Source organism: Crocuta crocuta, unplaced genomic scaffold (assembly GCF_008692635.1).
Source record: "Crocuta crocuta isolate KB4526 unplaced genomic scaffold, BGI_CrCroc_1.0 scaffold346, whole genome shotgun sequence".
NCBI lineage: Eukaryota > Metazoa > Chordata > Mammalia > Carnivora > Hyaenidae > Crocuta > Crocuta crocuta.
This window is the reverse complement of record NW_027527957.1, coordinates 2,742,730-2,768,038: the sequence shown is the minus strand read 5'-3', so window position 1 is coordinate 2,768,038 and position 25,309 is coordinate 2,742,730. Positions and strand designations below refer to the sequence as shown.

The 25,309-nt window shown below is 36.3% G+C and overlaps 1 protein-coding gene across 1 annotated transcript in view; it reads right to left on the bottom strand.

The window, feature by feature from the left end:
• Nucleotides 1-9,753: 9,753 nt before the first annotated feature.
• The window catches only part of NAF1 (nuclear assembly factor 1 ribonucleoprotein), a 45,056-nt gene continuing 29,500 nt past the window's right edge, over nucleotides 9,754-25,309 (bottom strand). Inside the window, exons 5-8 of the mRNA XM_077752744.1 lie at nucleotides 21,396-21,556; nucleotides 17,720-17,771; nucleotides 14,096-14,198; nucleotides 9,754-10,621 (exon numbers count right to left, since the gene is read on the bottom strand). Of these exons, the coding sequence (XP_077608870.1) occupies nucleotides 10,158-10,621; nucleotides 14,096-14,198; nucleotides 17,720-17,771; nucleotides 21,396-21,556 (780 nt within the window). The 3' untranslated portion in view covers nucleotides 9,754-10,157. The remainder of the gene's footprint in view (nucleotides 10,622-14,095; nucleotides 14,199-17,719; nucleotides 17,772-21,395; nucleotides 21,557-25,309) is intronic.

Below are 25,309 nucleotides of genomic sequence, written 5' to 3'. Positions count from 1 at the left end.
CACATTTTAATAGGGATTGTATGCTAATAGATTCTATTCTTTTGTATTTGTTGTATTTTCTTACTATTTGGGTCATATCTCTTGTGAGAAACAATGTTTATAGCCCATCTATCCTCAATATAAATAAAAAGCTTTTACCACATAAGGTCATTTTGTTTTTTTTTTTCCTAATGTTTATTTTTGAGAGAGAGAGCAAGCAGGGGAGGGGCAAAGCGAGAGGGGGACAGAGGATCTGAAGCAGGTTCTGTGCCGAAAGCAGAGAGCCCAGTGTGGGGCTTGGACTCATGAACTACGAGATCGTGACCTGAGCCAAAGTTGAACACTTAACAGACTGAGCCCACCCAAGTGCCCCAAGGTCAGTTTGTTCTAGGGATGGTGTAATGCAAGTAATTACAAAATAAACGAATGGACTATTTATTCCCATTTTAGCAACCCTGTAAGTAGAAACAAAAGGAACTAAACTAAAATATTCATAATAACCAGGCTTTTTTGTACTAGCCTTCAAATATACGTATATATACACATATAAGTATGTATTAAAAAGTGTGTGTATGTGTGTATATATAATATGCACACATAATGTGCATAAGAATTTTTTATATTTTTCTTCATTGGCTATTTTCATTATTTTATCATTTGATACACAAATTTGTCCCTTGTTTCCAGGACAGTAAATGACTGAACAGGTCTAATCCACCAATGATAACAATTCAGGAAGCAAGTGCACAGAGTCAAACATGAGATGCAATTTTATTGCTGCAAGTAGCTCAAAACAAGTACTTCTGTCTGATAGAAGATATTAAGAAGATATTTCTCAACTTCAATTTCAGGCACACTACGGTAATTGTTTTCTTGGTTTTCCAGAACATAACTGCTACATAAATTTAGGATCAGACGAGACCTCAGAGTGAGAAGCAGAAAAAGGCTTTTGCAATTCTGGTAATTTATCTGCGGAAAAAGATACAAATGTGTGTTTGTGTGTGTGTGTGTATTTAAACCTAAGTGCATTACATCATAAATATCCAGCTTGCATTCTATTAAAAATACCTTCTTTTTATAGTTATACCACAGAGCTTATTATCATTGGTATCAAATATGCAATGTCAGAACAAAGGTCTTATGAATGTACTACAATGTGAACACACAAATTAATTCATTCTACAAAAATTATCTAGTTCAAATGTGTACATTTTCTTTTTTAAAAAGGAGCTAGTATTTAATAATATACTAATTTTTTTTCCCTAGTACTTAATTGTAGGTGTACATGACTATTTATTTTCAAAACTTGTAAATACCTGAACATATGAAGACAGTATCCTAAGTTAAACACGTTCTCAAGCCTCCCTCAAGTACCCTGGCCAAACAGACTGAGAATGGGGTAGTAGACACATAAAGAATTATTGCTCTTCCCCTGACTGAATTTCCTGACTTGTGTCACCCAGAAGGGAGGGAGGATCGTCTTTTTCTGCAACAAAAAAGATCTTAATGACAGAACACTGTATAAAAGAACCAGCAGAAGGCACTGAAACCACTTACAATTTTTGAGGTAAATTTCATAAAATTGAATGCAAACACTCATTAGAATATATAAAAATGATGCATTATGTGGGAGATTCTCTCCCTAAGTTATTATGATCGTTATCGTAAGAAATATCGTCCTTAAAAAATACACTAAAATTTTTAGCACCTGAGACTTGAAAGACCACTTCTATTTATTAAAGTTATGGTAGACTAGGACTCAGGTTCTACTCATTTCTTACTCATCAAGGGTTCCTGGGTTTTTTAATGTTCTTAGTGCTTACCAATTCTAAGCAAGTAAAAGAAAATGTAGTACAAAAAGTAGTGGGGGTGGAGGGCAGGGAAGAAGAAATCAGAATGTGAGTGGGAAGAAGGAAAAAGAAGAGAAAGCATTCTATATCCCTCATCACCCCAAAACAACGGAGAACTGGGTACACAGGCCCCCTGACATTGCTTACTTCTTTAACCACCCCTACATCCCATTGGTATTGAGAAGTAGGTCTACTAATAATTTAGCGACACAAAAGAGATGGCTGCATTTTGATATTTAACAACTCATGGCTTTGAAGAATGTTCTTTGGTAGGTCCTGAAACTACAGAATTCTATGCCAGGTTTCCATTAGAGAGTCTCAATCCAGTTATTTTAATACCTATTTCTATTAAGTAGAGAAGTCATCCAGTTGCCACCGTGCACTTCACTATCTTTTCTATAAAAAACAAACGAAAAAACAAAAAAAAGGAAGAGGAGAGAGACAGTTATTCATCTTAGTGAAACAAACATATTATCTTAGGCAATCATTTTAATTTTATCATATTTATAACTGCAGATATGCAAAGGCATTATCCACATTCAATCATGTGAATGCCCATCTATTATAGGAAAAGGCTAATATAAAGAATTCTCTATTTGAGGTGAGAAACTGTGAGTATAGCTCTGTATGTATTTTTAATACCAGCTATCAGTTTAAAGATCTAGGACCACACAATTTTAAAAGCATTGTAAGATCAAGATGGTGATAATGAAAATTCTAATATTTTTCTTCTAAATAGAAGACATGATTGGTTTCTGCTCTTAAATTCCAAAGGCAGATGTAGTTGGCAAAAATAACAGCTCTGAGGGGGCACCTGGGTGGCTCAGTTGGTTTAGCATCTTTTTAATTTCAGCTCAGGTCACGATCTCACGATTCCTAAGTGTAAGCCCCATGTCTGGCTCTGGGCTGACGGTGTGGAGCGTGCATGGGATTCTCTCCCTCTCTCTCTCAAAATAAAGTACTTAAAAAAAAAAAAAACAGCTCTGAGAACTGAGATGCTATAAATACAACTTAAGGAGCTATGATTTTCTCTCTCTTTTCTCCTATTAACACCCACATTCTCACTTCTCCCAAGAGTGTTCCTTTAAGTCTCAAATGGTCAAGGAGTTGGGACTTTATATTTACCCAGGAATCTATACATAGTAGGAATAAACTCTGCAATTAGTCACCCAGTTGTGGCTGTTATAAATAGTCTCCTGGGGGAATTCTGGGGAAGGTAGCAGAGTAGAAGAACCCTGGTCTCGCCTCTACCCACACATGCAACTAGATTAACACTCACATCGGTATAAATAAACCAGAAAATGACCCAAAGACTGGCAGAACAAACTCCACAACTAAATGTAGAGAAGAGGCCACATGGAGGAGGGTACGAAGGGTAGAGAGCCTGGCAGGAACTAAATGGACTCACAGGACCGTCTGCAGGAATGAGGGATGCAGTGAGCATGGAGAGGGGAGAGACAGACTCCCTTACCAGGAACACCCTGGGGGAAGACATATCCCCATAAAACCTGGCTTTGAAAACCAGAGGGGCTGAATTTCATGAGTTCTTACAACTAGTGGAATGTAAACCTGGAATTAAAAAAAATAAATAAACGGGCTCAGCTGTAGGAGAACTGGTGACTGAGAGGAAACGCAGTCCCTCACCTTAAAGAGACAGCACAACAAACAGCTCATAGAGATACAGCACAGAAGCAGAGTTTCAAAGGCACCTGGGGCATAAAGGAAGGGAAAGTTATTTTCCAATCTCAGAGCCTGTCTCAGAGGGGCAGAAACTGCCGGGAAAAGCGTCCAGGAACAAGAGAACTGGCAGGTGCCATTCCCCACCCCTCCTTCCCTGTCCCCCACCCTTGCCCCAGCATGTCCTCTAGCATGAACACTGCTATCTAAGGGACTTGCTGCCTAACTTCCTAGCACTGCTGTCCTGCTCCCTTGTGCTGTGCTTCTGCCAATCCATCCCCCCGACCCCGACAGCCCACCCGAGTAAGGGTGCTGCAGGGCCCCTCCTGCAAAGGACTAGGGGTGTGCAATGATTACTAGGACTACTGCCCAGGTGCCCTCATCCCACTTGCTGTGCTTTGATGGATCTGCCCTCTCCAGTGCGCTCTTGGCCAGAGCCCATGGTGGTGCCACAGGCCTGACAGTATGCAAGGAGCCCCTACACTGGTCAACACCACTCCGGGGGGTGGGGGTCAGGGGTTGGGGGTAGGTCCTGCCCTGGAGGGAATGGAAGATAACCACATATACCAGTCAGAAGGAGACCCCAAAGAGGGCTGGAGGCAGACAACTGATCTGACTGCAGACCCTGCCCACCAAAAAAGCTTCTCAGAGGACAACAAAGGGAAAGCCCCTTGTAGTTTGTTGTTACTGCATTCTGGCAAATACCTGATCTGACTCAACCCAAGCCAAGATAGCTGCAGACCGGCCCGCTAACACCACAGGGAGCTAACCCTACCCACAACAGCAAAGAAACCCATTTTAGATAATTGAACTGAAGGAAGGAGCAGCTGAGCCACAACAGCAAGGTACACATGTCAGATACAGGAGACACCCTTTGAAGCACCAGGTTCTGGAGAACAAGAAACACTGTATGGCAGGGTACTGCAGGACCTCTGCTTCATAAGGCCATTACTTTCAAGTGTAGGAGATATAGTTGTCTTTCCTAACACACAGAAACAGACACAAAGCAGGATAAATAAGGAACAGAAGAATATGTCCCAAATGAAAGGACAGGACAAAATCACAGCAAGAGACCTAAGCAAAACAGAAGTAATATACCTGATAGATAATTCAAAATGATGATCATAAAGATACTGACTGAACTGGAATAAAAAGTGGAGGATATCAGTGAGACCCTTAAAAATGAGATAAAAAGAACCAGTCAGAGATGAAGAACACAATAAATAAAATTAAAGACACACTAGATATAATACATGGTAGAGTAGATGAAGCAGAAGAGCAAATCAGTGACCTGAAGCACATGGTAATGTAAAATCAAGCTGAGTAGGTAAGAGGAAAAAAATATATTCAAAATGAGAACAGACTTAGGGAACTCAACGACACCATCAAATTTTAATAATATTCACATTATAGGGATTCCTGAATAAGAGACTTTAAAACACAATATTATTTGAAGACATAGTAACTAAAACTTCCCAAATCTGGGGATAGGAACAGAAACCCAGATCCAAGAGGGACAGAGGGGCCCCTAAAAAAGTCAACCAAAGAGGTCTATTCCAAGACACATGGCAAACGTAGTGATAGAGAATTTTAAAAGCAACAAAAAGATGGGGTGCTTGGGTAGCTCAGTCAGTTAAATGTCCGACTGCTGATCTCAGCTTAGGTCTTATCTCAAGGCTGTGGAGGAGTTCAAGCCCCGTGCTGGGTCCCATGCTTGGCATGGAGCCTACTTTTTTTTTTTTTATTAAGTTTATGTTATTTTTGAGAGAGACAGAGACAGTGTGAGCGGAGGAGGAGCAGAGAGAGAGAGACAGTGGGGCTCAAACCCACAAAACTGTGAGATCATGACTCAAGCCAAAATCAAGAGACTGAGCCACCCAGGATCTCCTGGAGCCTACTTTTAAACAAACAAACAAATATATTAAAAGAAAAGAAAACAGTTACATACAAAGGAAACCCGATAAGGCTATAAGCCGATTTTTCAGCAGAAACTTTGTAGGCCAACAAGGGAAAGTGCCAAAAGGGAAAAATCTGCAGTTAATAATATTCTACTCAGGAAGGCTACCAATCAGAATAGAAGGAAGGGCAGAGGTGCACCAGGGTGGCTCAGTCAGTAGGAGTGTCCAACTTCGGCCCAAGTCATGATCTCCCGATTCATGAGTTCGAGCCCCGCATCGGGCTCTGTGCTTATAGCCCAGAGCCCAGAGCCTGCTTCAGATTCTGTGTCTTCCTCTCTCTCTCTCTCTCTGCCCCTCCCCTGTTCGAGCTCTCTCAAAAATAAACATTAAAAAAATTTTTTTAAGAAGGGAAATTTCCCAAACAAAACTTAAAGGAATTCATGACCAGTAAACCATCCCTACAAGAAATGTTAAAGGGGGGGCGCCTGGGTGGTTTAGTCGGTTAAGCATCCGACTTTCGCTTAGGTCATGATCTCGCGGTTCGTGGGTTCGAGCCCCGCATCGGGCTCTGTGCTGACTGCCAGCTCAGAGCCTGGAGCCTGTTTCAGTCTGTGACTCCCTCTCTCTCTGACCCTCCCCTGCTCACGCTGTCTCTCTCTCTCTCTCCTAGAAATAAATAAAACATTAAAAAAAAACTTAAAAAAAAAAAAAAGAAATGTTAAAGGGAATTCTTTGAGTGGAAAGGAAAGACCATAAGCAAGAATAAGTAAAGAATAAGTAAAATGGGAAGCACAAAGGCAGTAAAAATCAGTATATCTGTAAAAATCAGTCAAGGGACTCACAAAATAAAAGGATGTAAAATCCATATACCTAAAATATGGAGAGGAGTTAAAAAATGGGTTCAAACTTAAGTGATCATCAACTGAATACAGACTGCTATGTACATGTTATATACAAATCAAATGGTAACCAAAAACCAAAAAAACAGTTAAGATATGCATAATATAAAGACAAAAGAATGCAAGTATATCGTTAAAGAAAGCCAACTAATCTTGAAAACAGACAGCAAGAAAGAAATGGAAAAAAACTACAAAAATAACCATAAAACAAGTAACAAAAATGGCACTAAAAACATATCAATCAATAATTACTTTGATTTTAAATGGACTAAACACTCCAAAAGACACAGGATGATGGAAAGGTTAAAAAAAAAGACCCAAATAATTACTGCCTATAAGAGATGCATTTCACATCTAAAACACACATAGACTGAGAGTGAAGGGATGGAGAAGCATTTATCATGCAAACAGAAGTTAAAAAGCAAGCCAGGGTAACAATCCGAGAGAGGAAGCAACTGTAAATATTTATGCACCCAAAGATTTAAAGCAACTAATAATAAACAAAGTTAATTGGTAGTAATAAAATTATAGTAGGAGACTTTAACACCCCACTTACATCAATGGATAGAGCATCCAAACAGAAAATCAATGAGGAAACAGTGGTTCTGAATGACACATTGAGCCAGATGGATTTAACAGATATATTCAGAACATTCCATCCTAAAAGAGAATAGACATTCTTTTCAAGTGCACATGGAAAATTCTCCAGAATAGATCACATATGAGGCAACAAAACAACTCTAGGCGGGAACACAAACTGGCGCAGTCACTGTAGAAACCAGTATGGCATTTCCTCAAAAAATAAAAAAATAGAACTACCCTATAATCCAGTAATTGCACTACTATTTGCTCAAAGAATACAAAAACATGAATTTGAAATGATACACAACCCCCCACATTTATAGCAGCATTACTTACAATAGCCAAATTATAGAAGCAGCGTTAAGTGTCCATCCATAGATGAATGGATAAAGAAGATGGGATATATATATATATTTAACATATACACAATGGAATATTAGTCATAAAAATGAATGAAATCTTGCTATGTGCAAAAACGTAAGAGTTATAGAGAGTATACTGCCAAGTGAATTCAGATAAAGACAAATACCGTATGATTTCACTCATATGTGGAATTTAAGAAACAAAACAAAGTGGGGAGGGGGGAACAAACCAAGAAACGGACTCAAACAGAGAACAAACTGATGGGTTGCCAGAGGGAAAACGGGTGGGAGGATGGGGACATAAAGAATGGGGATTAAAGAGTACACTTACTATGAGCTCTGAGTAACGCACAGAATTGCTGAACCACTGTACTGCACACCTGAAACACCGTACTGTTAACTATCCTGGAATTAAAATTTAAAACTTGTTTTTTAAATTTTTTAATGTTTATTTATTTTTGAAAGACAGAGAGTCAGAGCATGGGCAGGGGAAGGGCAGAGAGAGAGGGAGACACAGAATCTGAAACAGGCTCCAGGCTCGGAACTGTCAGCACAGAGCCCAACACGGGGCTTGAACTCACAAACTGCAAGATCATGACCGGAGCCCAAATCGGCGCTTAACCAACTGAGCCACCCAGGCGCCCCTAAAATTAAAAACTAATATTAAAAAATATATAAGAACGTTGGGAAAGCAGAAATCACAAAATTTCCTAGGTGTCATCTTAGATCTACGAAATTGGAATCTGGGAATAAAATCCAAGAATGTACACTTTAAGAAAATTTGTTTTAACATTTATTCGTTTTTGAGAGACAGGAGAGGGGAGAGGCAGAGAGAGAGAGGGAGACATAGAATCTGAACCAGGCTCCAGGCTCTCAGCTATCAACACAGAGCCCAACATGGGGTTTGAACCCACGGACCATGAGATCATGACCTGAGTTGAAGTCAGATGCTTCATGAACCTAGCCATCCAGGCGCCCCACAAGAATGTGCACTTTTAACAAGCAATACCAAACTTAGGTGATTATTATATGTGATGTCCAGGCACCCTGAAGTTTCAAAATTCTTCATGTACAAGGAGGCAAGTTGGATATTAAGTATTTCAGATAGCAACTTAATCGAAGGCAGATACCAAATTGTATTATCCACTTCTATGTTTCTTCAGAAAATAAATACCTACAGTCAGATACTAATACTTGAGGTACAGAGGTTCAAAGATTGTTTTTTATGCCTTGGTGATTTTAATGACTTGTTGATTTACTATAATGGAACATCTTATTCTGTTTTGTAGAGAAATTTTGTTTCTTTAGTGCTTCCAGATATAATCTCAATTAACTCTAACAACGTTATATCAACCAGAAAAAAGACTGCCATAATCTTTCTCCTAAAGAGAAGCTACAAACACATTTCAAGAAAGAATGATGAAGGACAATGCATGATAAAATCAATGTATACCAAAGCCAGGGCTTCTCAGTTGGGCCCCCAGAACTTTGCAGAGCCTCCTGAGGTTACAGGGATGTGAAGAGGGGCCTGGGTGCAACCAGTCTGTGGGGTTGTGATGAATGGTCTTCAGATTACCTCAATGTGCATAACAATATTATTTTCTACAAGTTTCAAGGAATAAAACGTTGGGAAGCAACAATTTAGTAGAAAGTGCTGACCTGAGAATCAGTAAAACTAGGTTCAACTCCCTGTCATCCCACTGAGTAATCTTAATTAAAACTTGGAACCCTTAGGCGTTCCTGGGTGGCTCAGTCGGTTAAGCATCCAACTTCGGCTCAGGTCATGAATTCACGGTCCGTGGGTTCGAGCCCCACATCAGGCTCTGTGCTGACAGCTAGCTCAGAGCCTGGAGCCTGCTTCAGATTCTGTATCTCCCCCTCTCTCTGACCCTCCCCTGCTCATGCTGTCTCTCTCTCTTAGAAATAAATAAGACATTTAAAAAAATTTAAGAAAACAAAAAAGCTTGGAACCCTTAGGTTCCTCATTATTTGTTAAATGAGGACTAGTTTAAACTACTTCTAAGGCCTCTTCTATTTCTAAAATTCCATTATTTTCCTTGCATTTACATTTCATCATGTAAAAGAACGCTCAGGAGAATTTTAATTAAAAGCTCTAAATTCAGTCAGTCATTCAATAAATACTTATTAAGCAACTAATTTGCAGCAGGCATGTGACAATCTGAGAAACATATATAAAAGACATAGTATCCTAATATGGGGTTACATATATTTTATTGTGAATAAGTAACATATTTTGTCACGAATAGTCCTTCTATCCCTTTAAATAGTGAAATCTACTGAATAATACCTAAATAATGGAAATCTGCACAGATAATGAAAAGTTTGCCTGTGCATAATTAATGGATGTTAACTTTAATTATAGTCAGAACTTCTACCACTACTGAAGGCTTTCTTTCTCTGTATCCTTATTTTTCTTAAAAAAAAAATTAGGACATTTAAAATTACCGGTAAATTACATTTACAATCAAAATCAATTTTCAAAGTATACATTTGTAAAAATAGTTTATTTTAAAGACTCTCAATAGGATTTCAACATCTTATTTTCAGATATACCAAGACAATCAATGCGTTCAATATACTTGAACCCGTGAGGAAAGTTGTTCCAGATCTATTATTAGACCTATATACACTGTTTAACTGAGCAGGAATAGGGAAAGCATGGATTCAAAGTTTTAATTAATTATTACATAATTGGATATCCCCATCCACAAAAGTGAAATTTTCATGACACAGTTTCACAAAGGTTACAAATATATATCAACTTACAACTGAAGGAATCATATAGCATTTTTACAGTGTTAAAAATCTAGCTCCATAATTGCTTTCTTAAAAAAAAAAAATGCTTCCCATATAAAAAGTCCACATTTCTCCAAAAATGTATACATTCACCTAGTAGTAGGATCCAAAATGAGAAGAATTACTATCTCCAGAAGAAGGGGGTGGAGGCAAGGGGGGAGGTGGTGGGGGTATGGAGTACGGTAAGGGCATTAATGGATGAGGTGCCATGTTTGGTGCAGCCCAACCCAGGTTTACGGATGCAGGCGGTGGAGGTGGGGGGAGTGGAGGCAGAGGAGGAGGGAGTGAAAAATTATGCATGTCAAACACTGGAGGAGGAAAAGGATACTGCGGCATAATCGGATTATCTGGCCTCTGAGGTGGAAATCCTGATGTCTCCTGAAACACCATCTGTTCTGAGTTATAAAACTGTGGCGACGGAGGCCTGCCATGGCAAGGTCGAGGATATCTACCCCGGGAAAATCCTCGTGTGAATTCTCTGTTGCGATATCCTTTTGAATGCTCTGAAGCAGAGCTATGAGCATTCCAATTCTGATGTACTTCGGAAAAATTTTCACCTATGAGTGAGGAAGAAAGCATAAAAACAAAATTAAAATTAATTTTAATACATCAAAAAACACATGAAAAATTTCAATAATGCCTTTTCTTTGACTTCCACTATATCTTATAGTAGCTAAAAAGGCATAAGGCTTAAAATTATAAATTTTAAATGAATCCAAAAGGCCAGAGTACCAGGAAGGGCAATAGATATTTCATAAGAAACCATGGAAGACAAATGGAAGTGGCACAACATTTCCAAGTACTAAAAGAAAACTCAATGTACAATTCTATACAGAATCAAAATATCCTCAGGAAAAAGGGAAACCAAAGACATTCTACAATAAAGAAAAACTAATTTATCTGCAGCACACCTACCCTGATAGAATGACTAAAGCAAGTTTTGTGAACAGAAACAATAAAAGAAACTTGAAATCATGAGGAAGGAGGAAAGAACACAACAAAAATATGAATAAATACAATAAAATGTCCTTCTCTGAGTTTTCTAAATTATGTTTGATGGTTAAAGCAAATATTGTAACAGTTATTGTGATTCTAATTGGATACATATGAAGTATTTAATGCAATTTATATTAAAAACTAGAGAAAAATAAAAGGACATAAAGAGGTAAAGTTTCTACAATGCACACAAACTGGTAAAACAATTACATCAGTGGACTGTGATAAGTAATATACACACAATTTAATACCTACAGCAACCACTGGAAAGTTATACAACACATTCAAAAACACTACAGAGAAATCAAAATGGAATTCAAAAAAAAGTTACAGTACCCACAGGCAGGCAGAAAAAACAGAAATGAAAACAAGAGACAATAAACAGTAAAGGGCAGACGTAAGCCCTGGCATATTAATAACTACATTAAACACGAATGGTCTAAATACATCAATTAAAACAGAGGGAATGATTGGCAGAGTGGATTAAAAAACAAAATTTCTTGAAGAAATTCACTTCAAAGGACACAGGTTGAAAGTAAAAGGATAAAAAAAGATACAACATGCAAACAATCAAAAGAAAGGGGTAGCTACATTAATATCAGAAAAAGTAGGTTTCAGAACAAAGAAAATCACCAAAAAAAGAGGGAGACAAGTGAATTTAACAATATATGTAAAGAATTATACACCATGACCACCTCTGGTTTACTCCAGGGATGCAAAGGCTGGCTGAATATTCTAAAACCAGTGTAATCTACTTCATTAACAGGCTAATGACAAAAAATCTTATCATCCTCTCAATGCAGAAAAAGTACTGTCAAAATTTAATACTCCTCAGTCATAATTTTTTTTAAAGCTCCAAATAATACATAAGAATAGACGGGAACTTAACTTGATAAAAACAATTGTTGTTCTCGAAAATCCTATACCTAATGTTATACTTAATGATGAAAGACAAAGTTTTCTTTTATAATCAAGAAGGCGGCACATTTATTCAACACAGTGCCAGAGGATAGAGCCAGTAAGAAAGGGAGACAAAACAAAACAAAAAACCCAAAAAACTCAAACATACAGTCTGAACAACAAAAAAGGAATACTGTCCCTATTTTCAACTGATGTAGTTGGCTAAGTAGAAAATCTCAAACAAAATAACTCCTAGAACTAGTGAGTTCTACAAGGTCACAAGATAGAAGCTAAACAAATGTTAATTTTATTTCTACATTCTAGCAACAAACACATGGACGCTGGCATTAACAATGCAAAACCATTTACAATGAGCTGAAAATGAAATACTGAGGTGTATACTAATAAAAAAAAAGTACAGGATATATATTCTAAACACTACAAAATTCTGCTGGAAAAAAACAAAGATCTAAATTAACAGAGATGTATACACCATGTTTGTGCAATGGAAGACTCAATATACTAACATATTAATTATCTCCAAACCAACAGACAAGTTTAAAACAATTCCCATCAAAATCCCAGCAGGATTTTTTGTCAATAGAGATTCTTATAAAACGCATATGGAAAAGCAAAGCAACCAGAATAGCTGAAATAACTTGGAAAACTGTTAGAAGAAAAAATAGAGGAGAAAAATCTATTGGAACGTATGTCTGGGCAAGAAATCCTCAGATTCCACAAAAGAAAACCAATAATATATTGGGGCTTCATTGAAATTAAAAATTTTCGCTCTGCAAATGGCTCTCTTGAGAGGATAAAAACGCAAGCTACAGGCTGGAACAAACTATGTACAAACTCTCATAACAAGAGTAAAAAAAGCAGAAATACAGTTACAAAATGGGCAAAAGATATGAACAAATCCATCACTGAAGAAGACATACAGAGAGTAAACAAGGACATGGAAAGAAGTTTAAAATCCTTAGCCATTAGAAAAATGCAAGTTAAAAATCACAATTTGATTATCAGTACACACCTATCAGAATGGCTAAAATAAAAAATGGTGACAAAACCAAATGCTGGTGAGAATGCGGAGAAACTGAGTCACTTATACACTGGTAATGGGAATCCAACTACCATATAATTCAGCAACTGTACTCATAGACATTTATCCCAGAGAAATGAAAAGTTGTGTTTACACAAAAACCTGTACACAAATACTTAAAACAACTTTATTCCTATAACCCCAAATTATTAACAACCCAGATGTCTTTCGATGCATGACTGGTAACAACCTGTAGTATATTTACACCATGGAATACTGCTTTGAAATGAAAAGAAACAAATTTGACAAATAAAACAATTTGCATGAATCTCTGGGAAATTATGCTCAGTGACAAAAACCAATCCCTAAAGGTACATATTGTAGGGCTCCATTTATAAACCATTCTTGACATGACAAAATATATTCCAGAAATGGAGAAAAGATTAGTGATTGCCAAGAGTTAAGAAGGTGGGAGGGAGGGAAGTGGGAGTGACTATAAAAAGGCAACACGAGGGATCTTTTTCTGTGATGGAAATATTCTGAATCTTGATTGTATCAATGTCACTATGGTGGAGGTTGTGATACTGTACTGTCTAGTTCTACAAGATGTTATCATGTCAAGAAACTACGTAACAGGCATGCCAGAAATCTCTTATTATTTCTTCCAACAGCACATATAAGCCTACAAAAGTTTAGTTTTAAAAAAGGGAAAAGAAAACAGGAAAGGTATAATAAAAGGAAATGCATGTTAAAACACAAAATACCTTGATTTAGATAGTAAGTACTATATCATTTAATTCTAAACACAGAAGCAAAGAGGTTTCTTAAGAACAAAATGCCTACACACACATCTGATTAACAAGCTTTTATCTATCCCTGGAAGCCATTTTTACGTCCGTATGCTTGAAAAACTAATGGTTAACACTCCACTGCTTGTGGCTCTCTTCCATCACATTTCATGCCGTGTAATGCCTCCAATGGTAGACAGATGTCAGGAGGTAAAAAGAGAATTCAGAGGTTTCTTTCAGTTTTATTAGAGATGAACTTATATAAATCTAAATGAAGATTAAAATCACTATTGCCATTTACTCACTTGATTCATTAGATTCAGACTTGAATTTTTTCCGGCCTTGAATCTGAGATTTTTTCCTCTGTTTGGCTTCTTTTTCCTTTTCATCATCACTGAAATCTAAGGCCTTAGAGAGGAAAATATACATAGATTATGTCATATGGATTTACCCATATTCACTGGTACACACTTGGAAGTGAGAAGCAGCCTATTACTTAACACTGACGCTAAATAAGAATAATAATAATAAAAGAATGTTACTCTTTTTGATATTTAATATTTTCTAATAATATCTGAATTAATTCTTAATTAACACAGGCCAGAGTACTGAAGGCTTTTTCTTTTTTAATTTCTAGAAAGCTTCAGATAGGTAACTTTTTGCGCTCCCCCCAGGTTGGTAACTTTAAAATGCCAATCTTTAACAACCTTCAGATATTCCATAAAGAATATGGGTATTCTTTAGCTAGAAGACTAACCTCAAGGTTAAGAGTCAATATTCAGAGTGCCAGCTATCAAACAATGCTAAAGGAAGGAATAATTAGGAATAAGGAAACAAAAGAAATTATCACATCTAATACAAAAAATATTTAAAAGCTTATATATATATATATATCCATTATATACCAGGTATTGTTCTAAACACTTTATAGGCATTAGTAATCTTAGTTAATAATTATCTTTTAATAATATAATGTCAGGTATATTAAGGGCTGTAAATAAATAATAAGGCAAAATAAAGGCAGAGAAAATCACTGCAGATGCTATTTAGATTGGACTGCAGGGAAAGGCTTATTAGATAAGCAGATACATGATGATCCAACTTCCAAGAGGAAGTCATTTTAAATTACAAATGGGAAGAGCCAGTCTTATTTACAAGAGTAAATAAGAATTGAGATTCACTGTTATAGCCCAAATACCCAGGTTAAAAGCTATATATATTATGNTACATACATATATATATATAAAAGCAGACATATATATATATATATATATATAAAAGCAGGCTCACTGTGTATGCATGTATACACATTAAGAGAAATAAAATGTATATGAAAGTCTTTTTATGAGACTTTCAGTATAGCCTTGCTGAAAGATCAAATTTTCCAAGAACCAAGAGTCCATACACCTCAGAATCTGTAATTAAATTAAAAAATATCAACTAATGTTAGTACCTTCAAATACATGATACTTTATTGCTGATCTCAAAGTGCTAACATTTTTAAGCTCATGTTAAATCTGGCATCTGCCAAACACTAGAAAAGTTTTGAGATCAGATGGAAAACATTGTTTTCCCTGATGTTGTTCAAATGAGATTAAAAAGCCAATAAACAAGCACTATGCTTAGTGCTGTGGGAGTATGGGGCTGGAGAGAAAAAAAAGGGCAAGGGAGATTTTTGTTATGAGACTCAAGATAAATCTCTAAGAAATTAGCAGTAAAGGGGCGCCTGGGTGGCTTAGTCGGTTAAGCGTCCGACTTTCGCTTAGGTCATGATCTCGCAGTTCGTGGGTTCGAGCCCCGCGTCGGGCTCTGGGCTGACTGCCAGCTCAGAGCCTGGAGCCTGATTCAGAGTCTGCGACTCCCTCTCTCTCTGACCCTCCCCTGCTCACGATGTCTCTTTCTCTCTCTTCTAGAAATAAATAAACCATTAAAAAACATTAAAAAAAAAAAGAAATTAGCAGTAAAAATAAAGGAAAGAGATTTCAAGGAGTGAGAATATGTGAGAATATGTGCAAAGGCATAGTATACTTGAGACATGAAATTGGTTCTGTAAAGCAAAGTGAAAGCTTCCTATATAGTGAAATCAGATGATGAAACTGGAGAATAAAGAACTTACAAGCCAGCCATTGGGCATGTTCTAAGAGCAGGAGGGAGGTATTAAAGGATTTTAATTGGCACTGGTTTATTTTAGAGACTGCTTTGGCAATAATTTTGCTATCATCTCCTAAAGTCAGAAAAAAATTCACATGTTTCTTGTATACATAGTAATTTAAATTTAGTCAAATACCTTAATTCAACTACAAACTACATATTCATGAATCAGACATAAATACAGAAATGAAGAACATGCATTCCTTACACACAATCTATGATTAATGTCAGGCAATAATCCTATACTACAAAATTTCATCATAATAAACTTTAAATCTCAAGAAGTTTTCTTATTACAGAAATAAGGGACAGTCAAGTACTTCAAAAACAAACAAAAAGCCCAAAACACCCCATGTAGTACACTGAGATTTCATTTTAAAATTAACCTAATCATGCCAATTTTATAACCAGTTAACATTACCATAATTAGCAGTTCAAAGCTTAGGTCTGAAACAACGGGATGTATCAGAATATTTGCATTTCACAAGGAATATATTTAAGACCTTTGTGAATTTTCTCAAATACTTTAAAAACATACAATTTCACTACTAAGATACCCTCAGAATAACTAAGACATTAAGTGAGCCTTCAGAGCCTTAATGGAAATCACATGTATACCTAACATAAACTAGAAAACATAATCTCACGGTAATGTGGATATTAAACTAGGATCACTCCCTGGCTAAGTGACCCTCTAAGGGAGCAGTACCTGATTCACGCCTCAGCAAAATTAGAAACTAGCATGAATCTTCAGCATTGCCTAAAAACATCTAAAATGAACAAAGTTAAATCTACAAATACCAATAATTTATAATACTGAGAAACTTCATCAGAATTAGTACATTTAAAAATTCTCATTTATATATTTTGTTACATTGTATAAATTGATACTATTTTCAAGAAATATATACACACCATGCTGCAATTTTTGTATTTGAAGAACTTAAAAAAAAAGAAAATTTGCTTAAACATCTCCATGGAAAGTTAAATACTCATTATTCCTGACTATTCCACAGCTCTAAAAAAATTGTCAAGCTACTTTGGGACATAAAACTAATTTCACTGACAGGGATTCAAGAAAGAAAATCAAGAGTTCTCTTTTTAGGAAGGTAATTATATGAAAAATGAAGAGGTAGGTAGATTCTGATGATTTTTTTAAAGTTTATTTATTTTGAGAGAGAGAGACAGACAGACACCATGAGCAGGGGAGGGACAGAGAGGGCGAGAAAATCCCAAGCAGGCTCCTCAATGGACACAGCACTCACACCCATGAACGAGGAGGTTATGACCTGAGCCAAAACCAAGAGTCGGATGCTTAACCAACTGAGCCACCCAGGTGCCCTGATTCTAATGATTTTGTACCTCTAAAAGACAGGCAGCTTATTAAAATGCACCATTAATAAATGTCTTCATGTCTGACATGTTTAATTTACTAAATTAAAGAATAAAATTTTTTAAATAACTTTTCCTTTACCAGCTGTCCACAAAAAACTGATTAAAAACATAGTAAATTATGAGGAAATTGATAAGCTAACATTAGAATATGACTAAAAATATTTTTTTCCCAAAAAAACTTAAAAAAAATTTTTTCCCCTAAACTCATCAATCAAAAGCTCTCATTGAGGGGTCATCTGGGAGATGAGGAGATCACACAGGCCCAAGGATGGCAGTATGACTGCCAAGCAGCATTTAAGGACCTCATTAAGGTCAAGTATTATGAATTTATAAAATCAAGTCCTGCTTTACTCCTAAAATATTGTGTAAAGAGACATACTTACTTCTGGTGGTGGTTCCTGATCATTCTTCCATGATGCATCTGATCCCCTATCCCTAGAAAGAGAAAATAAAAAGTCAAAAGAAAACAAGAAGTACTTAAGATTCTGCTGTTTATTAGTTAATGGTATAGAAAATAATAAAGTAGAAGACATGAGCTCAAACCTTAATTTTGTAATATACATGAAAACAAGAGCAAAAAATAAAGGACCATGTATATATTCTTCCCTTATTTCAGAAGATGTGGGAACCTCATAAGGAAAACACAAGATCTGGACACATATAAATATTAGAACCAGGGAATCAGAATGAGAAGCCAAGGCTGTGTGTGGTGTGCAGAGGAAAGTGGTTTTGCGGTTCATAAGCATCTCCAGAGGCAAAGACTTTGACTGCTGAGACTGAGCTTCGTTCATAAAGCTCACTTCAACTAAGGCTTATTCTCCACTAACTAGAGGTCAGACACTGTTCCAGTGCTAAGGACACAAAATGACTAGGAGGCCTTCCCTTATTTAAGATTTTACAGGTTTAATGGTGGAGATAACAACATAATATTCTTCCTCTATTTACCTGAAGGAAATCAACGATACTGCACGAGTAACCAAACCTTATTCCAACAGTGTTTTTCAAAGCAGAGGGTGGAAAAAAGTTCTCTCATTTGGTAAGAAAGAATTTTGAAGAGTCTGAAGGACAGTGTAATCACAAGCATGAACTATTTTTTAGTAGAAAGTTTTACACTCTACAACCAATAGTAGTACATATATTATTAAGTAGGACTAGGATTTCTAAAAGCTCATCTTTATCTTTTTAATCTTTTTGATTTAAGTTTGACAATATCTTGTTACTCGATTATATTAAAATATTACAAAACTTCAGGAGATGTCCTCACTGCTTTATATTAAATCTCAAAAATAAATGAGGTTTTCAGTTATTAATTCATTAAAATCATTAATATATTAATCCATAATCCATAAAAATCAACGTACAGATGTCAACAGGCTAGCAGAATATGAAAATCATGAAGTCCGCTCTTTTGGTTCAAAACTTTGACCCTGTATGTGAGGGCATTATTAATGATTTTTCTACTTACAAAAAAGCTATTACCCAATAATTATTAGCTTACACCCATGCATTTAACACAGCTCCAGTCTCCTTGTAGCATATGTGCCATCTCATGGCCTGGGGTGCCCTTAGCATGAGGCTTAAAGACGCACATGGGGAAAGTTCCCCATTAGTACATTTACCACAGAAAACCAAAATCTACTAAAGAGATCAAGCAATATTTCAAAAAGCACTTAATAAGAAAGTAAGCTCATGGGAAACCAAAATTAAAACAGCCTTACTGGAGGTGGATAAGCTAGAGAGGAACTGGACTTCTCTACCTCAAAGCCAAAGTGGTCCACTGAGTTCCTGTGCAAACACCAAAATCCAGTTTAAAATAGAATAATCTTTGTCAGGTAGGGCTTCTGGAGGGTGGGCTTAATTTCCCAATTCTTTATTTTTTCTTTCCAGGACAAAATTCTTATTCTTGCAAATCAAGAACAAAGACTTCGTCTACTATTTAATATCTATTCAGTAAATGTCTTCAGGAAATCCTTTTATGTTTTAAGCTAAAATATTTAATTTTTAAAAGTTAAAATTATGGCTGAGGCGCCTGGGTGGCTCAGTCGGTTAAGCATCCAACTTCAGCTCAGGTCATGATCTCATGGTTTGTGGGTTCGAGCCCTGCATCAGGCTCTGTGCTGACAGCTCAGAGCCTGGAGCCTGCTTCAGATTCTGTCTCTCTCTTTGTGTTCCTCCTCAGCTCATGCTGTCTTTCTCTCAAAAATAAATTTAAAAAGCATTAAAACAAAATTTTTAGTTAAAATTATGGCATAACTATAGCAACATCCTAATATTTAAAGCAGAATGAAGTACTATTTAAGAAGTGATTTTAGGGGCGCCTGAGTGGCTTAGTCGGTTAAGCATCCGACTTTTGCTTAGGTCATGATCTCGCAGTTTGTGGGTTCGAGCCCCGCGTCGGGCTCTGTGCTGACTGCCAGCTCAGAGCCTGGAGCCTGATTCAGAGTCTGTGACTCCCTCTCTCTCTGACCCTCCCCTGCTCACGCTGTCTTTTTCTCTCTCTCCTAAAAATAAATAAAACATTAAAACAAATTAAAAAAAAAAAAGAAGTGATTTTATTTTTAGTGTATTTTATTTTATCTTATTTGAGAGACAGCGTGAGTGGGGGAGAGGGACAGAGGGAGAGAGACAGAGAATCCCATGCAGGCTCCACACTCAGCTCGGAGCACAACACAGGAGGTTGGATCACACGACTCTGGGATCACGACCTGAGATCCCAAAATCCAAAAGTCAGAATACTCAACCTACTGAGCCACCCACTTGCCCCTTAAGGAATGATTTTAAAACATGACTTTACTGTCTATTTAAGTCACCTTTCTTTTCAAGGTAGTTATTTAGAAAAATCAACCTCACCAACCTGAAGAACTCAGGCAAGATGTTTCCCTCAGATAATTGTGTGGATTCTTAAACATAAGCTTAATGACTTATCAGGAACAATATGTTCATCTCTAAAATGACAAATTAAATTCAGAGACTTGATTTAATATGTAAATACTTTAGAGGTTTTTTGCCATGCCATCAGGACTAGCTAGTACTTTTGATGTAGCACCAAGGCTACTCACTGACTGAAGTTCCCCTTGTATATTCTGCAAAAACCACATTTCTAATGCTTCAAGTTTCCCATCAAGAGAGAGCTAGACCTAAAAGAGACTTGAGTGTCAAATTGAATGCAAAGTATTTTTGGATTTAGAATCCCTTTTCCTCCCACAATCTTCTGAAATTGAAATCTTTCTTCCACTCCTAATTTTACAATATTTTTAAGTGGCTCATATTCACTTCATCTTTCCAAAGCATTCAACTTTTTTCCCCCAAAAAAATCTATTCTACTTGAACTATACGCCACTTATTTAATATAAAAATTAAATTATATAATTATAACAAGGTCAACTAATAAAAACAGCTCTACAGCTAACATCTGGCAACACAATTAACACGTAGAAAATGCACAATTAAGGAGTACCATAAACATGCAGAAATATTACTTCCATATGCCATGGGCATCATTTAGCATCTTACAAAAGGAAGAGCAGTAGTTTGTTGGTTAAAGCAACCATTTATCAACTTGATACACAACTTTTCAGGAACACATTTTCATTGTCTCTTCTAGAAATTTATAATTCATAATCAACCTGTAATGTACTCAATTTGGTTTTTTTCTTGAGAATTACATAGTTTTACTAGGTAAGCCTATAATGTAATCCAAACTAAATAGTTTTATTTAAAATGGAAAAGAATTCTTTTTGAGTGGTAATGCTAATACTGAAATAGCATGTGTATTAGAAAAGTATATAATGGAAAAAATATGAATTAGAATTCAGAAACTTTACAAGGTCCAAATGTATTCCTACTAGTTGACTATGTCATTTTGGGTCAAAGATATAAATCATCTCTACCTATAAAGATGATAACAAATTGTACCTTTCAGTAATGTCATTAGGAAAATAAATGAACTGTTTGGAAGACAGATACTTAACAATAAGGAATGACCTTCACTGAAAACTATTCCTAAAATATAAATACCAGAGAGGCAGACAGCAACTAACATATCAATAACATACTTACTGTTTAAGTTTTTCTGTGAATATGTATTGGGTGAAGTCTTTCATTGAAGGGGCAAAATACATAGTGTCTTTTATTTTAATACCTTTACTCTCAATATGCTCTGAAGAATTAAATCGTAACACATAAAATGGATGTGCAACAGGTCCAAATATCTCAAATATCTACAAAACAGAAGAAACATAAAGACCTCCTTTAATATGTAAAAAAAAAAAAAGGTTAGTTAATAGTTTTTAAAAACTGATCATTGTTATAAGGTAATTTTGTCATGACAGAACAAAAAATTATATTTCTAATTAAGTCATTTTTGCATACTCACAGTCTTCATATTTTGATTATAAATGCATCAACTCAATCCAGATTTCCTTTTTATGAATTTAAAACAAGTGTAACAAGTTTGTTCCTTACTAAATTCAAATCAGTTTAGTGGTATACCAATTAGATATAAATTATGAATTTTTTTAATTATTCCTCACTTAAGTTGTAAAGTATGAAGAAAAGAATTACAATGGGTAACTTTGTGTGTCACTTGGACTCTTATGACACAAAACTTAAAAGCTAGTTTCTGCTTTAATGGGTATTCAATCATTTTTGCTGTTCCTATATGGTAGTTAACATTTTCATAAAATTAAACCACAATTGTTTCTAATTCAAAACTTAGAAAAGTAGGTTTGAACTTGAAGTTGCTTATTTTTCAAAAACCAAAGAAGCTATACAGCCTTTAACTTTTATTTAAAGGAAGTACTTTTAGTACATATTTTCTTTCTGAAAATGGTTTAAGAATGATAAAAGGAAGCCTCTCGTTTTCAAGCTCTTCTCAAAAGAAATACTTAAATTTTTAAAAATAATGCTTGTGGTAATAAATATATGTATGTTATAGAAAACGGGACCATGACTGTGATCAGTGTAGACTTTTAGTCTTTTTTTTCTACTAGTAAATTTTTCCTTTTGAGATCATATTGTAGTTTTGTATACTACTCCCTTTTAAAGCAAAGTTGCATTAAGTTTTTCCATGTTCTTCGTAAGTATAATTTTGGTAGCTATATCATACTCCTTTATAGATCTGGAACAATATATTAACTTGTCTTACAGGACATTTAGGGAGCTTTCAATCTGGTCAATATAATAAATGGTCCCATGTGAATATCTTCTTACGTAAAGTTATGTACTTTAGACTTCTGGAAAATTCATTGGCAAGGGGCAGAATTATTGGAGCCAAGAGTATGGTTATTATTAAAACCCTGGATATAAATTACAACTTTCAGGGCACCTGGGTAGCTGAGTCAGTTAAGCACCTGACTCTAGATTTCGGCTCAAGCCACGATCTCATGAACCTTAACATTAAGCTCCAAATCAGCGCTAACTGTGCAGTGCCTGCTTGGGAGTCTCTTTCTCCTCTCTCTCTGTCTCTCTCTCTGCCCCTTCTCCACTCATGCTCTTGTGTGCTCTCTCTCTCTCAAAATAAATAAACTTAAAAGAAATTACTAATTTTCCAAATAGCTTTGACCATATTAAACCAACTGTACTGAAAAAATGTTTTAGTACATTCTCAGTTCTTGATTTTTGATAGTAAATATTCTCATTTTAATCTCTTAAGTATACCATTCAAGGTTTTATTAATTTTCAGTGAGGCATAAAATAGGGTACCAATATTCTGAAGACATGATTACCCTAAAAACAACTAGTAGTATTCAATACAATTAAAATGGCGACATATTCTGAAATAACACTAATAGCATAAAAAATTAATCTTTTTTTAATTAAAAAAAAAAACAGCAAAGTTGCTTTGAAAGGATCTAGATACAAACAGTAGACCTCTTCCAACCAGAATTGCAAAGGACAAAAGGGATATCCTGGAACATAACTCTTACTGGCTCACATCACATAAAGTAATGGATTATCTTGTCACTGTTTTAAAAGTCTCAACAATTCTTGGGGGCACCTGGGTGGTTCAGTCAGTTGAGAGTCCAACTTTGGCTTAGGTCATGATCTCGCGGATTCATGAGTTCATCAAGCCCCACATCGGGGTCTCTGCTGTCAGCCTGTCAGTGCAGAGCCTGCTCCACAGCCTCTGTACGCCCTTCTCTGCCCTTCTCCCACTTGCACTCCGCCAAATATTTAAAATAATTTTTTTATAAAGTCTTAAAAATTCTTTTTAAACTCCTTTGATAAATATGGACAAAACCTGATTCTTCAAAGTTTGGACAGGGATAAAAAAATATTTTTGTAAAGTTTCCTGTAAGAGTATAATAATCATTGTTTGCAACCTGGTACATGAAGCTATTTCCCAAAGACTGGTTCCCTGGATAAAGAATTCCACTTCCTAACTAAGAAATGATTTCGCTAGAGCAATGCCTTAATAGCCTCAGGTTTATATAGAAACTAGTTTTAACTAACATTCAAAATTCTTGGATAAAATCAGAGCATGCTTAGGGGCGCCTGGGTGGTTTAGCCCATTAAGCATCCAACTTTGGCTCAAGTCATGCATGATCTCATAGTTTGTGGGTTCAAGCCCCAGGTCAGGCTTTGTGCTGACCACTCAGTGCCTGGAACCTGCTTCAGATTGTCTCCCTCTCTCTTTGCCCCTCCCCTTCTCATGCTCTGCCTCTCTCTCTCTCTAATACAAATGAACATTTAAAAAAAAATTAAAGCACGCTTAGTTCACTATTCTTAAGGTCTTAAGTGTTTATGAGCCATACCTATGAGAAAATCATAAAGTTTTAAGTAAAATAATACCACATACAGCAGGTAACAGGAAGCTCCATTTGTGAATGGCTTACACCAAAACTGAGTAGTATCTATGCTCCTACCTTGAATAGCCACAGGAACACTTAACTGAGTTCACACAAGCAATTTAGCTAATCCAGAGTTACAGGAAAAAAAAAAAAAAAAAAGGATTTGACAATATTTTAAACTACTATCGGCTTCGAAGTATAGATTTTTGACTGGCTAAAACCTGAAAGCTAAACTGTGAAGAACGACTCCAGACAAAGTAGGGCTCAGGCCAGGCCACTCACCCCACACTGTCTCCCTTGCTCAGTCTTCAGACCTGCCGTTGAGGGTTCTGCAAGAAATCCTGACTACAGGTACAAGGAAAGGAATGGCTGAGACAACAGTGTGAGAAACAATGATAATGGGGTCTAAGATATTTACTTTGGAGAAGGTAGAAAGCTTTCTTTATACCCTAAATGGTACATATTCCATAGAAATACTCACAAAAATTTAATCCAACTAATGTTTTATACTTGCTCTGCCATTTGAGAGGTAGTTTTCAGTGTCCTTCCACTTGTCTCTAGCTTATGATACTTACTCTTATTTAAAAGCAGTATCATTTTGCTAAAAGACCTCAAAGGATTCCTGTCACACATAGAGGTCACAAACACACACCACTACCACATTATACAGATCTAGCATAGGGTCCATTAGGAAAACAACTGACAAGCAGAGAAGTACATTCATTCCCCCAAATTCTCATTCTACAGCATAGTCCAGGCTTAGATGTTCTACATGCAGCCTGGCAAAAGTTCCAGTGGCTGAGGGCCAGCATGAGTCAGCTGGCTAAACATGCATCAAGAACGCTCCAAGAGAGAGAATCAGCTGCACTCTCCCTCTCCCCACACACGTTATGTACTTAGGAGTCAGCCTACGAGGGACTAGGTAATCCCAGTACCTACAGGAAAAGAGAAGCAGAACAAAGAATCTCCTGGCCCAGGAACGATCATGCCGGGAGACGATTTATGTCTGCATATTGCTGCTCTGACAACAGCCTTCAAAGAATGCCATTACCCAAAGGCCTCAACTGTTATTCCAGCTGAGCCACTTTCTGGCTAAACTACCAATAGGGGAAAGGGGGAAATGAACCTCCACAGCCAGAAAGAATTCTATCAATTACTATTTTGACTTCCTACTAATAAAAA